Genomic DNA, 14002 nt, shown 5'->3' on the forward strand with positions numbered 1-14002 from the left:
TGTAAATCATAGTAAAGATATTTTTAATTAAAGAAAAAGTGTAACAAATATATTTGTTGCCATTACTCTCTGACGGCGAATTATATATGAAAACTAGACTCTTGTTGCAAAAGCAACAAAAAGGTCTTCCGTTTTGATATACATGTATCAATTCAACTGTAAGACATTGCTTCTCTCACATAGAAAAAAAAGTGGATATGATAATTATTGTGAATGATATATCCAGACGTTACTTCTAATAAAAACAACGGGAATGAAAAAGAAATCAATTTTTGAAGTAATTTCTGTGATGACCGGAAGTAACGCCGAACTGAACAAAAATTTTAACCATTTGTACAATCATAAGTCAATCTTTCCTCAAAGTTTAGTTGTTAACATCTCTGATCTCTTTCAAACAATATTTTTTGTCTCGGGACCGGAAACGGACGAACGGAAGTGATTAATGAAAACAAAAGATGGCTTTTCTCGTACATTTGCTTAACGTATATCACTGTTTATCAGGCTAGATGAAACACCCACGAAAGTCAGTTAAACTTGTTAAAAACATGATTTGTCTGAACCCTTCCGGTAAGAACCAGAAGTGACAGTTCACAAAATTAAACCCGTTAAACACATCCCCAATCAAATTTCTATCAATCATGAAAGATTCGTGTCTCAATCACTCACAATGACAAAAATCTCGCGGATATCAAATTTGTAAAAAAGAAAGCTAAATAGAGATTTTTGAGATATCTCACCGGAAGTAAAAGTTATTTGCTAATTTAACATTATATAGATGACATATGTAAGATTGTATACTGATATTTTCATTTTGTGTAAAATGAATAAAATATGAAGAAAAAAAATTAAAGTGCTTCCGGTGACGACCGGAAGTTACGCCGAACAAAACAAAATAGTGTTAACACATGTTCTTATATAGGTCTATCATCCCACAAAGATTAGTTGTTCAAGTCGTCACCGTTTTTGAGATCTCGTCGAAATAAGTTTTTTTGTCTCGGGACAGGAAACGGACATGCGGAAGTGCTCAATTTAAATTGTATGAAATATTTCTTGTATACTTGTCTTTTGTACATTATTTTCCAATTATCTAACAAAAAAATGTCAAAGGTAAACAGTTAAACTAATAAACAGCTCGATTTGTTTGAACTCTTCCAGTGTGGACTGAAAGCGACGGAAGACAAAATAAAACCGGTTAAACACATCTTCAATCAAATGTCTTTCATCCATGAAAGTTTCGCGATTTGATCACTTATAGTTTCTGAGATCTCGCGGGTACAGAATGTGTTTTAAAAAGGTTACCTGAGATGATTGAGATATCTCACCGGAAGTAGAATTTTTTTGTTGATATAACATTGCATTGATAACCTATGTATAGATTTATACTTATATATCTATTCTATGGCAAAAGAATTTAATGCGTAAAAATTATTTTTGAAGAGCTTCCGGTGACGACCGGAAGTTACGCCGAACAAAACAGAATATTGTAAACACATGTACATACATACGTCTATCACCCCACAAAAGTTTATTGTTCAAGTTGTCACCGTTTTTGAGATCTCTAGGAATCAAGGTTTTTTGTTTCGGGACAGGAAACGGACGAACGGAAGTGCTTAATGTAAATTTTATTAGTTATTTTTTGTATACTTGCCCTTTGCATATCATTGTTCATCGAGCACACTACAGATATCAAAGACAAAAAGTTTAACTGATAAACAGCTCGATTTGTTTGAACTCTTCCTGTGTGGACCGGAAGTGACGGAAGACAAAATGAAACCGGTTAAACACATCTTCAATCAAATGTCTATCATCCATGAAAGTTTCGGGCCTTGATCACTTATAGTTTCTGAGATCTCGCGGGTACAAAATGTGTTTTAAACCAGCAACCTGAGATAATTGAGATATCTCACCGGAAGTAGAATTTTTTTGTTGATTTAAAATTGCATAGTTAACGTATGTGTAGATTTATACTTATATATTTAATTTGTGGAAAATAAATTTATTACGTGAAATGACTATTTTTGAAGTGCTTCCGGTGACGACCGGAAGAAACGACGAACAAAACAAAATAGTTTAAACACATCTACATACACAGGTCTATTATCGTACAAAGTTTCGTTGTTCAAGTTTTTACCATTTTTTGAGATCTTGAGGTGACAAGCTTTTTTGTTGTGGGACAGGAAACGGACGACCGGAAATGATTTTTGAAAAAATGAAAAAAACGTCCCTAGTGTTTAACATTTCCTACTATTCATGAAAATTTCAAGGAAATATATCCAGTCATCTCTGAGAAAATCGGGGAAAAAAATAAGAATAATAACTAGACTCTTGTTGCAAAAGCAACAAAAAGGTCTTCCGTTTTGATATACATTTATCAATTTAACTGTAAGACATTGCTTCTCTCACATAGAAAAAAAGTGGATATGATAATTATTGTGAATGATATATCCAGACGTTACTTACATGTAAAACAACGAGAATGAAAAAGAAATCAGTTTTTTAAGTACTTTCTGTGACGACCGGAAGTAACGCCGAACTAAACAAAAATGTTAACCATTTGAAGAATCATATGTCAATCTTTCCTCAAAGTTTGGTTGTTCACGTCTCTGCCAAATCTAAGATCTCTTTGGAACAATATTTTTTGTCTCGGGACCGAAATGGACGAACGAAAGTGATTAATAAAAACAAAAGCTGGTATTTCTCGTACATTTGCTTAATGTACATTACTGTTTATCAGGCTAGATGAAATTCCAAGAAAGTCAGTTAAACTTGTTAAAAACAGGATTTGTTTGAACCCTTCCGGTAATAACCGGAAGTGACAGTTGACAAAATTAAACCCGTTAAACACATCCCCAATCAAAATTCTATCAATCATGAAAGATTCGTGTCTCAATCACTTACAATGACGAAAATCTCGCGGACATCAAATTTGTAAAAGGGAAAGCTACATAGAGATATTTGAGATATCTCACCGGAAGTAAAATTTATTTGCCAATTTAACATTATATAGATGACATATGTAAGATTGTATACTGATATTTTCATTTTATGTAAAATGAATAAAACAAATTTTTGAAGTGCTTCCGGTGACGACCGGAAGTTACGCCGAACAAAACAAAATAGTGTATACACATGTACATACATGTACATAGGTCTATCATCCCACAAAGTTTGATCGTTCAAGTCGTTACTGTTTTTGAGATCTCCAGGAATCAAGTTTTTTTGTCTCGGGACAGGAAACGGACAAACGGAAGTGCTCAATGAAATTGTAATTGATATTTTTTTTGTACTTGCCCTTTCTACTTAATTTTTCATCGATTACACTACAAATATCAAAGGAAAACAGTTAAACTGATAAAAAGCTTTATTTGTTTGCACTCTTCCTGTGTGGACCGGAAGTGACGGAAGACAAAACGAAACCGGTTAAACACATCTTCAATCAAATGTCTATCATCCATGAAAGTTTTGTGCTTTGATCACTTATAGTTTCTGAGATCTCGTTTGTACAAAATGTGTTTCAAAAAAGCTACCTGAGATATTTAAGATATCTCACCGAGAGTAGAATTTTTTTGCTGAGTTAACATCGCATAGATAACCTATGCATAGATTTAAACTTATATATTTATTTTATGGAAAAGGAATTTTATGCGAAAAAGTAGTTATTTTTTAAGTGCTTCCGGTAACGACCGGAAATTACGACGAACAAAACAAAATACTGTGAACACATCTACAGCTATATGTTTATCATCCCTCAAAGTTTGGATGTTCAAGTCTTTACCGTTTCTGAGATCTCGTTGATACAAGCTTTTTCAACGCGGGACAGGAAACGGACAAACGGAAGTGCTCAATCTAAATTGTATTCAATATTTCTTGTATACTTGCCCTTTGTACTTCATTTTTCATCCAGCACACTACAAATATCAATGGTAAAAAGTTAAACTGATAAACAGTTCAATTTGTTTGAACTCTTCCTGTGTGGACCGGAAGTGACGGAAGACAAAACGAAACCGGTTAAACACATCTTCAATCAAATGTCTATCATCTATGAAAGTTTTGTGGTTTGATCACTTATAGTTTCTGAGATCTCGTTTGTACAAAATGTGTTTCAAAAAAGCTACCTGAGATATTTGAGATATCTCACCGGAAGTAGAATTTTTTTGTTGAGTTAACATCGGATAGATAATCTATGCATATTTTTAAACTTATATATTTATTTTATGGAAAAGGAATTTTATGCGAAAAAGTAGTTATTTTTTAAGTGCTTCCGGTGACGACCGGAAGTTACGACGAACAAAACAAAATAGTTTAAACACATCTACAACTATAGGTCTATCATCCCTCAAAGTTTGGATGTTCAAGTCCTTATCGTTTCTGAGATCTCATTGTCCATAGCTTTTTTCCGCGGGACAGGAAACGGACGACAGGAAGTGAATTTTGAAAAAATGAAAAAAACGCCTAGAGATATTATCATTTTCTATCAGTCCTGAAAATTTCAAGAAAATCTATCCAGCCATCTCTAAGAAATCTTGTGGACAAAAAAAGGAAAAAAAAAAATAATAATAAGAAACATTACAATCACTATAAGGTCTTCCGTTGGAAACGGAAGACCTTAATAATAAAAAGAAACATTACAATCACTATAAGGTCTTCCGTTGGAAACGGAAGACCTTAATAAATATGTGTACATGTTGTCGAATAAGGCTATTGTCATGTTGTAAATTTTGTTTTTTACACCCACCCAGTAAATTCAAAATTTACAAAATGACACTATCATATAACATCCTTCATTCAATATCGGACACTGTTGAATTTAGATTTGTGTTTGTTGGAGACAGGCATTTTGTCGACCTTGCTTTATGATGTTAATTATTTATATGAAAACTTTACATGACTTCGTCGACCTTGTCAATGAGTTCTTTAGATTGAAATGACAGGTAGGAATAATAGACTATACAGAATTAAAGGTTGAATCACATGTTTCATCATTCATGGTAAAGTATCCGAAAGCAGCATTAAAAAAAACATTAAGTCTTATACATACAATGCTTAAATTCTTTATTATCATGGTCAATAAAAAAAATACAACTGGGTTGTTTTTGCACTCTGTGTAAATACAATGTATATGTAAAATATATGTGCATGGAATTGGAGGATTAAAATTGTAAGATTAATAAATGGCACACCTATAAAATCACTTAAATTAGTTTGTTTAATTAAAATGCATTGCATTGAGTAAAAATCTTCCATAAAATTTGTAAAATGAAAAATAAAAAGTCTACATATAAGTATTGATTGCAATGGGTCAGTCAAGAAATGCAATGGTCCGTGCGATTGTTTAGGTTCTCTCCCGTTACACTGGTTTGGGTAGGGATTCTCTAAGAATCCTCCTGAGGATTTTGCCGCTGGGGGACTTTGGAATCTGGTCAATGAACTCCACACCTCCCCTCAGCCGCTTGTAGTGCGCCACGTTACCTACAATGTCAAGTTGTCGTTCACCAATTTAAAATGATATTTTTACACTTCAATATATAAGCTGTGTCAACAGATACTTGTATTTTGTAATTTTGCACAATTGGTAAGGAATTCTTTTTAAGTCAAAATGACAGGGTTTTTGGATTATATCTGCACCAAAAGAAACCTGTTCAAAAGTCAGATCACCTCGTCTTTTCTCGAATATGCCTACTGAGCGGGGATCCAGTATTTAACTGTTTGGTATGTTTCAATTTATACTAACACAAACCTTCAACAAAAGACATAATATCGTGAGCTGATACTTCTTGGTTTGGTTTCTTCACAATATAAGCCAAAGGGACTTCGCCGCCATCTTCATCCGGAAGTCCGATCACAGCGACATCTTGAACAGCCGGATGTTGTAACAAAAGGTCCTCTAGTTCTGCCGGTGCTACCTGTTAACAAATCAAAAATGGTTCATATCTGTAAATGTTTTCATCTTAAAGGGACTTGGACACGATTTGACTTAAAATTTTCAAATTTTATTTTTCCATTTTCAAAGTTTATACAGATAAATATAGAAGTTTATAATGCTATGACAATTTGAAACTCAAATATCAAGTTATAAGCAAGAATCAGAATTTATAATTCTTTGTTTTGTAAACAAAGCTCGAATATTGTAATTTTTTTTTACATATTCGTTGTACTGGTGTTCATTTCAATCAAATGAAACTTTCTTTTGTTGATAATAGTATTTAAAAGAAGATATTAAATTAGTTTAAATTGTTTTACATGTTATTTTGTCTAAGAAATGGTAATTCTCTACATTACATTACAACCATAAGACTCGAACTTTGTTTACATAACAATCAATTCTTACCTCTGTATTTCGCTTGAAACTTGACTTTAACATTTAATATTTTGATCAATCATTTAAAATGCACCAATAAACCATTTTATACATAAAAAATAAAAATAAAATTTTTGATCTCAAATTGTGTCCAAGTCCCTTTAACCAACCATTGATGTACGTTTCAAGAGGTAAGCATATTGAAACACTTCGAAGAATTTATCGTTTCTGACCTGATTTCCCTTGTATTTGATGAGCTCCTTGAGTCGATCAGTAATCACAAATACGTCTCTTTCTTTATCATAGTGACCGATATCACCTGAAGTTTAAATAGGAATTTGCTTACATTTCCTGCATTATAGATTATGACAAACCCAAAATTTAAAAAGTAAAATGAACGAAATATGAACCTGTATGGAGCCAGCCATTCTTGATCATTTCGTCAGTAGCCTTCTGGTTGTTGAGGTACCCCTTCATCACCTGGGGTCCTTTGACACAAATTTCTCCCACCTCACCTTCGGCTACATCTTCATCCGTCTCAGCGTTGACAACCTGCAACAGAGTACTTTTATAAGTATGGTTCAGTGACCCATCAATCAAACCTAATAAATAAAGAAGGATACAAAAAGATAATTTTTATACTTTAAGCCCTTTTACAATTGGCGCACGAGCTGTTTACAACCCTTTGCGATCGAAATGTATTCGCTTCGCACGAGCTCTCGCATACGTTGCATGATGTCATGCATCCATTGCATGCGCTTAGTGCTTGCAACAAGTCTTCTTAGAATAGTGGGCATTCACCCAATCGCATTGGCACAGGTTCAATCGTCCGATCACCTGATCACTCGAACGATCAATTGCATCATCATACAACACTCACTTTCATTGTAAAAAAGTCGCATATAGACGAAAGATATTTCGCAAGATTTAATGCGTTTGCATAGCACAACGGTCGCTTTAGATCGTGCGAATTTCGTACGAATACTTTTTCATATGCGATTTTTTCGGCAACAGTTTACAACCCAAATGTAAATGTTTCGGTCGCACGAATATTTCGTCGCTTCTGTTCGTGCGCCAATTGTGAGAGGGCCTTTTAGTACTAGATCCCATATTAACCCCTACATAATGTCAGATGACATAATATTTAAGGGTTTTAGAATAATTATGTTATACTTCCATTAAAACCAAGGATAAGACATGTTAACGCTTACTCTGCACAGTGTGTTGGGAATGACACAGCCTATACTCCCTGGGTTTGGAGGGATGACGTCGAGATGAGTGACAGGGCTAGTCTCCGTCAGTCCATATCCTGTACAGAAAATAGACAGAAGTAAAACGCTTCAGAGATCCAGATAAAACTCGTGGAAAGGTTTATCAGAGTACCTTTACTGACATAGCAAAAGGTAATAAACGGTGTTTATATTGAATACCTTTCTTAACAAAGGTATATACCACGGTCTTTATTGCATACCTTGTCTAATGACAGCCTTCAGTCTGGTCATGACCTCGTGAGTGAGACCTTCACCCAGAGGAGCTGCGCCGGAAGTTATCGTGTTCAGGTTGCTCAAGTCAAAATTAGACACCATTGGGTGTTTCCCGAGGAAGAGAACAATTGGAGGAACAATATGCAGTTGTGTGACCTACAATATTGAAATTTGAGTAGCATGACCTAATTTCTTGATAAAATTACTCGACATATAACTATCATAATATATGTTTCTAATTACGGTACACATCGCGTCGAAGTAAGTTTGATACAGCTTATATTATAAAAAATGTCTTTTTTATAAAACTAATTGCTACCTTATGTGAGTCTAACGCCTTTAGAAACATTTCCGGGTCAAACTTTGGCAGGGTCACCAATTTCCCGCCATCAACTAAAACGCCCATCATCACCGGACACATTCCATAGATGTGGAAGAACGGGAGAATTCCCAGAGATGTATCATCCTCTGTTACCTTGAGAAGTTTCCTGCAAAAAAAAAAAAAAGTAAAGATCCATCATAGCCAATCAGAAAGATGATATGCGACTGTTTATAAAGATAATGTCGATTTTCTTAAGTAAGCAGTAATAATCTAGAGTAATTACAGATGTGGATATACATGCAGCCTTCCTAAGCGAGATAAATTATGACCAGAAGCCCAACTTTTGTCATCCAACGCCATTTCACCGCGATGATTTAACCATACACCATACCACAGGGGCAAAGCCCGTTTTAACATTAATTTCAATGTAACCATAAATAAATTTATAGATATATAATTTATAAAATTAATATTGGTTGCATTGAAATTAATGTTAAAACAGGCTTGACCCCTGTGCACCATACAACAGATGAAGTCATGAACACGAACCTGAATTGCTGTACGTTGGCGACTATATTGTCGTGTGTTAACATGACACCCTTTGGGAGCCCGGTTGTTCCGCTGGAGTATGGAAGTACAAAAACATCGTCCAAGGGGTTGATGGTGGTATTTTCCGGGAAAGCTTTGCCATCATCCTGCATCAGAGTGGAAAATGGTCGACATCCCTCACTCTCGCCGAAAACGGTGATTTTCTGTTGATATAAACAGACTGATTATTTTCCCTTTTTAAAAAAATCTTTTTGAGACTTAAGTACAATATGAAATAAAAGCCATCTTTGTAGATAAAATTCAAACGTGTACTACTAGTGTTATAGACATACATTTGCAAGCTCCTTTAAAGAATCCGAGCTGTCTATGGCGTCTCTAATGACAGGAACAAGCTGGGGTATTGTAAACACTGCCTTGGCATTAGAATGTTCCAGTTGCCTGGAGAGCTCGCCTGAAAATGTTCATTACTTTACTTGCAAGTAAATAAGACAACACGGGCACGGTTGAGAAACATGTTCACGTGTAATTCAAAGCATATCTAATAGGTTACGTGTCCTTGGGACGAGATTTTTAAAATAAAATGGAAATTCATTTCTACACCTGTCAGTATATTTAATTTGGTGATTGGTCTTCACATTAACAGATTCGCCACTTGAAATTTGTTTAGGTATTATAAGAGCAATAGAGCTGTTCCAATCGTAAGAGTACTAAAATGTCGGAGGGATACATGGATTCGCATGTTTTTATCATCCTGAACATATTTTGTAAATGCATGAAGATATATAAGTAGGACATTTTTTATAAGATGCAAACTATACCTGCTGTGTACGCCGGATTTGACGTTGTAACGATTATCCCTGCAGATGCAGCCGCCAGAAGGAGGATAGAAAATTCTGGGATATTGACACTATGTATAGAGATGACGTCACCCTTCTTATATCCTAATCTTGTTAGTGCGCTGGCTACTTTGACAACTGAACTCCGCAACTGTGCATATGTGTACTTTCTGTCCGTGAGAAAATCGACCTAAAGCAAGCAAATTCTAAAGCTATCGAGATATCTGTTAATGAATATCAACTATTTGCAGAACATTTGTTTGTGAAAAGATAATTACCAAAGCTACACGGTCGCCAAATTTTTCGAATTTTTCCAACATAAATTGTCCTAGAGGTTTCTGTTCAAGCTGTATGTCTTCGAAGCGAGACTTGTAAATTTTGTGCAGTGCAGTCGAGGAACTGAATTGTCTTGAACTGCACGGCGCCAATGGACGAAGTCTTCCCGGTGTCCTATTCCTCAGTGTACCGCTGGGTTTGATTGACTTTAGGAGAAATTGTGTCCCTCTTTCCAAATGCTTCATCGTTTTAACAGACGACATCTGAAAAATAGAATATGAGTATTAAACTTGGAAGACACGTTTACCGTTTTGGAAAGGGCGTTGATAGGATTAAATTGAATAAAAAACGTAAAGAAGATGGGGGAATAAGATGGCGCAAATGCCCATTCGGTTTAGTGGTGAAATACAATTTTGAATTTATTTTTTCCCGATTAAATCTATTCAAATATATAATAATACAAATTTGCAAAAGCACAATTTCTAACTATATTCATTTTTTAATATATTTAACAAAAGATAAGAAAAAAAATATTCCCAGAAATTATTGCGATATCGAACCCATAACATATAAACCCTAGATATTTAATGTTAGCTTATGTTGGGTACTCTAACCACTGAGCCATTTCAGACATAACAAAGTAGGCTGTTTAAATATTATGTGTGACTTTGACCACGAGTTTACAGACTTGTATTATTTTTTCAAAACGTTCAATTGTTGGGATACAAAATGATATTTTTAATGTATAGTGGGTCATCTCTCCACGTTTTTGTTGATTGAAATCGGTTTGTTTTCCAATAGACCTTATTTAGACTATGAGAAAAATATGCAGCACAGTCCCACTCTATAAAAGAAAATGCCTTCAAGTTCTAAAAACTGACAGTATTTGCAGGTTTTGATACGTATACGCCTGTTTGAGTCCACATATTCCAAGTATTGAACATGTTTATAAGTTAAAAATTTAAACGATTTTTTAAAAATAAATCAGATTTATTGATATTTTAATTTTTCAGTAGCTTGTCCGACCGTGTATGGGCATTTCACACGCCTTATTCACCCATCTTCTTTAAAAATAAAATTTAATTCGTATCGAAGCAACGACACGTACAAACTGATATTGTTATACCCCGTAAAACAGTTACTATATAACTCTATACGAAAAAAAGTCCAGCATATTGACTGTTGGACTGGAACTGTTGGATTGGAACTGTTAAAATCGACTGTTAAAAAAGACTGTTGACCGGTGACGTCACATTCCGCGAAAACGTGTTATTGATTAGAAGGGGTATAACAAAACAGTTGTTGACTGTGTCTCGGGCAACAGTTGATCTGTCGGACCGACTTGCAAACTGTTGCCCGCGGCCTTCGGCCTTGGGCAACAGTTTATGAGCCGGTCCGACAGATCAACTGTTGCCCTCGACCCCAGTCAACAACTGTATAATGTTGCCCTCGAACCATGTAATATATGTATAATATTTACCAATGCTTGCGGGAGACCAAAGCCCTCTCCATCTCTACAAGACTTTGATCATATCAAAGTGTAATTTGGAACCCACATAAAATAAAAAGGAATTGTGATAACAAGCTGGATATGGTATCCCGGAATATGGGAAAGCTGTTCGTATTGAATATAATGAACCAACTGTGTCTTTGAACGGAAACCACTGATTTTGTCCGCACTGTGTGAGCACAAAGCACATGTCTTCAACATGTGATGAGAAGATTGTGTATCAGTTGACTGACATAAAATCTCGTAATAGCAACTATCTCTCCGAGAAAAAAAACATCACCATTCTTAAACACAATATCACATTATATTGAAAACTACTCTTTCCAGATCGGATCATGATATGGAACTTGTTTCCACCCAATTCTGCTTCTTAACATTTTAGCTTTGATATTTCAAATGCTTTCCTCTAATTTATATAAAGCTTTTCATCCAAAGATGATCAATGAAGTGTAAAAATGGCCACGATTAAGTTCTCTTAACTTTCTTCCTATGAAAATCATCAAAGACGTCTTTGCACCACAAGGTACGAAAATAGACAAAAATGTTTGGTAAAGTACCTTACTTGAAGACAGCGAAGAATATACGTCATTCATTGCACAAGGATGTGTAACAGTTGCTCTTTACATATCCTTTATAAAACAGAGGAATTGGTCATACCTTGGAAAAAGGAAGCTCACTGGCCCAGGGTTACTAGCCGTACATATTCATGATAAAATCATATGTGTTTTTAAAATGAAAGTTAGAACCAATTGTTTGTTTTCAAATAAAACGTCGAAAGAATACAAATCTCGTGTTCGTGACGTCACAATTATGGCACAAGAATCATGGCTTTTGCATGCATTTGTCTTTGATTATAGTGGTGACATAGAGTTGTTCGAGTAATGCCCAATACGTGAAGCAATGTGAACTCAATAGAAGTCTACATGTAGCGCATTTAACAAGCAGTGTACGTGGTACCTAGAGACACTTAATAGTTTCGATTGTTATACTTTTTAAGCTGTCCGCCTGTCTTGTATGCCCCAAGGTATTTATGCAGCACATTTGGAAGATTTTTAATAACATACACATACATGTGAAAGAAATGCAATTGAAATTGGTGAAAGGGAAAATATCCAAAATAATTTCATTCACACATTATAGTTTTTCATTCGGAAAAAGTCACAGGAACGATAACTGATTTCATACAAAGATTTATAATGTTGAAATCTTTTCTCCATTCGGAAGCGACTCGGAATGCCTCGCAAAATATTTCAACGTTATTATCAGGGTCAGTTGCAATACAAAATCCCCGTAGACATAACATTTTTCAGTCGTGTATTGAAACCTGATAAGCTAGAGGGGCGTTTCAAAGAAGAACTCTTGGAAATTGTTTTGACGATTAATTTTGAATGGACATCGTTTGAACCCTAAGGTATTTACAAATATTGAGTAATTAAACAATATGTGAATCGAGGATATCTTTGGACAAAGTATAAGCAGATCATTCGTCATTGAAACCCTTTTCTTCAACAGAATTGTTGCCAACGTTTTCAAATATTTTTTTTGGTCCCGATCTCTTTAACGAATTCGTAAACCAGGCCAAACCACGCATGCAGTGACTTCAAACATGATCTATTGAAACTGATTGATCTTGACCGAGTCTAAAAACAGTGATCGAATTTGGTTCACAATCAATATTGATAATAGATCATTCGAATTTCTACTGAATACCGGTAAAAAATCTTTCCGTTAATATGAACTCATACTCTAATGAGCTATGTGGCCCATGGGCCTTTGACTTCTGTTATTTACCATTATATTAAATGAAATGATTTATCTCACAATGAATCAATAACAGAGCAGTCCAGGGCCTCAGATGAATTTATAACGTGTATGACTAGTCTGCCACGATTGGACGATGTACACTTACGAGTACGTATACGTGTAAGCTGTACAACAGTACAAGTGTGACATCGTGTTACAAACGCTACAGTACACATATGGAATGTAAACCATTGCGGTGTTTGCAACCTTATGATCATACTGTAAGTGTTAAACAAAAGACATTTAGTTTGCAGTGCATATTGATAAACAGCACATACATGTAAATTTCTATCCTATGGTACCATTACAAGCAAGAACAATGTCTATATAAATCTATAAATTATACATTGTGTCAGTCTCGAGACCCACTTTTTTGAAGGGTTCACAGAATGACAAATCTTAGCAAACACAATAAAATGTAATGGAAATATTTCATCTTACCTTAAACTGTTTAAATCTTTAGGTAAACTTAGTTAATATGCACTTTCAATTCTTCGAATGCTGTACTGTATACATCGGTTTTTTGTTTACATCGGTGGGGCCCTCTCACGGGGTTTGTTTTGTCGGCAAGTTCCTCAGAAGATTAAAGGTAGCGTCTACACCTATATAAGCGTGTCGACGTGCCCCTAGGTTACATCAGTGGACTTTAGCCTTTATTTGAAACACAACGATAAGCAATAACAAAAACTACTACTCAAAGTTTTTTTCCTCTCCTTTTGTTTCTTTCTCAATTGAATTGATTACCTAGAAACAATCTTTAAATTAGTCGTTTAAAATTTCCATTCGACATAGCTATCATAAGTGCCAAAAATGACATATGCATTGCTTTCTAATTATCAGTATTTATACTTTGAATCTACTGGTCAATTTTTCTTACGTTATATAAGCCCTGGGATCGATGTCTCCATAACGGGATATTGTATT

General features: G+C 34.9%; 1 protein-coding gene across 3 annotated transcripts; it reads right to left on the reverse strand.

Moving 5' to 3' along the window:
• Nucleotides 1-5035: 5035 nt before the first annotated feature.
• On the reverse strand, nucleotides 5036-13678 carry LOC105344204 (uncharacterized). 3 transcript variants are annotated; one of them, XM_011451884.4, is made up of 12 exons: nucleotides 13520-13678; nucleotides 9768-10028; nucleotides 9472-9679; nucleotides 8986-9104; nucleotides 8654-8856; nucleotides 8102-8270; nucleotides 7770-7938; nucleotides 7510-7607; nucleotides 6709-6850; nucleotides 6532-6617; nucleotides 5738-5903; nucleotides 5036-5469 (listed from the first exon to the last, which is right to left on the reverse strand). In XM_011451884.4, the coding sequence occupies exons 2-12, from the start codon at nucleotides 10026-10028 to the stop codon at nucleotides 5348-5350; spliced, it is 1743 nt and encodes a 580-aa protein (XP_011450186.3). In that variant the 5' UTR covers nucleotides 13520-13678; the 3' UTR covers nucleotides 5036-5347. The 3 variants fall into 3 exon arrangements, with proteins under 3 accessions (XP_011450186.3, XP_034324740.2, XP_065942902.1); XM_034468849.2 differs by lacking the exon at nucleotides 13520-13678 and adding an exon at nucleotides 11933-12082; XM_066086830.1 differs by lacking the exon at nucleotides 13520-13678 and adding an exon at nucleotides 11833-11957.
• Nucleotides 13679-14002: the final 324 nt, after the last annotated feature.

Source organism: Magallana gigas, chromosome 6, assembly GCF_963853765.1.
Source record: "Magallana gigas chromosome 6, xbMagGiga1.1, whole genome shotgun sequence".
Lineage (NCBI taxonomy): Eukaryota > Metazoa > Mollusca > Bivalvia > Ostreida > Ostreidae > Magallana > Magallana gigas.

Bases quoted from the DNA above. Each gene is read 5' to 3' on its own strand.
- LOC105344204 (XM_066086830.1), bottom strand. From the start codon at position 11,868: ATGAATGACGTATATTCTTCGCTGTCTTCAAGTAAG. The intron at 10,029-11,832 runs GTACTTTACCAA...TCTATTTTTCAG, and splicing joins CTTCGCTGTCTTCAAGTAAG to ATGTCGTCTGTTAAAACGAT. The intron at 9,105-9,471 runs GTATAGTTTGCA...GAACATTTTCAG, and splicing joins AAATCCGGCGTACACAGCAG to GCGAGCTCTCCAGGCAACTG.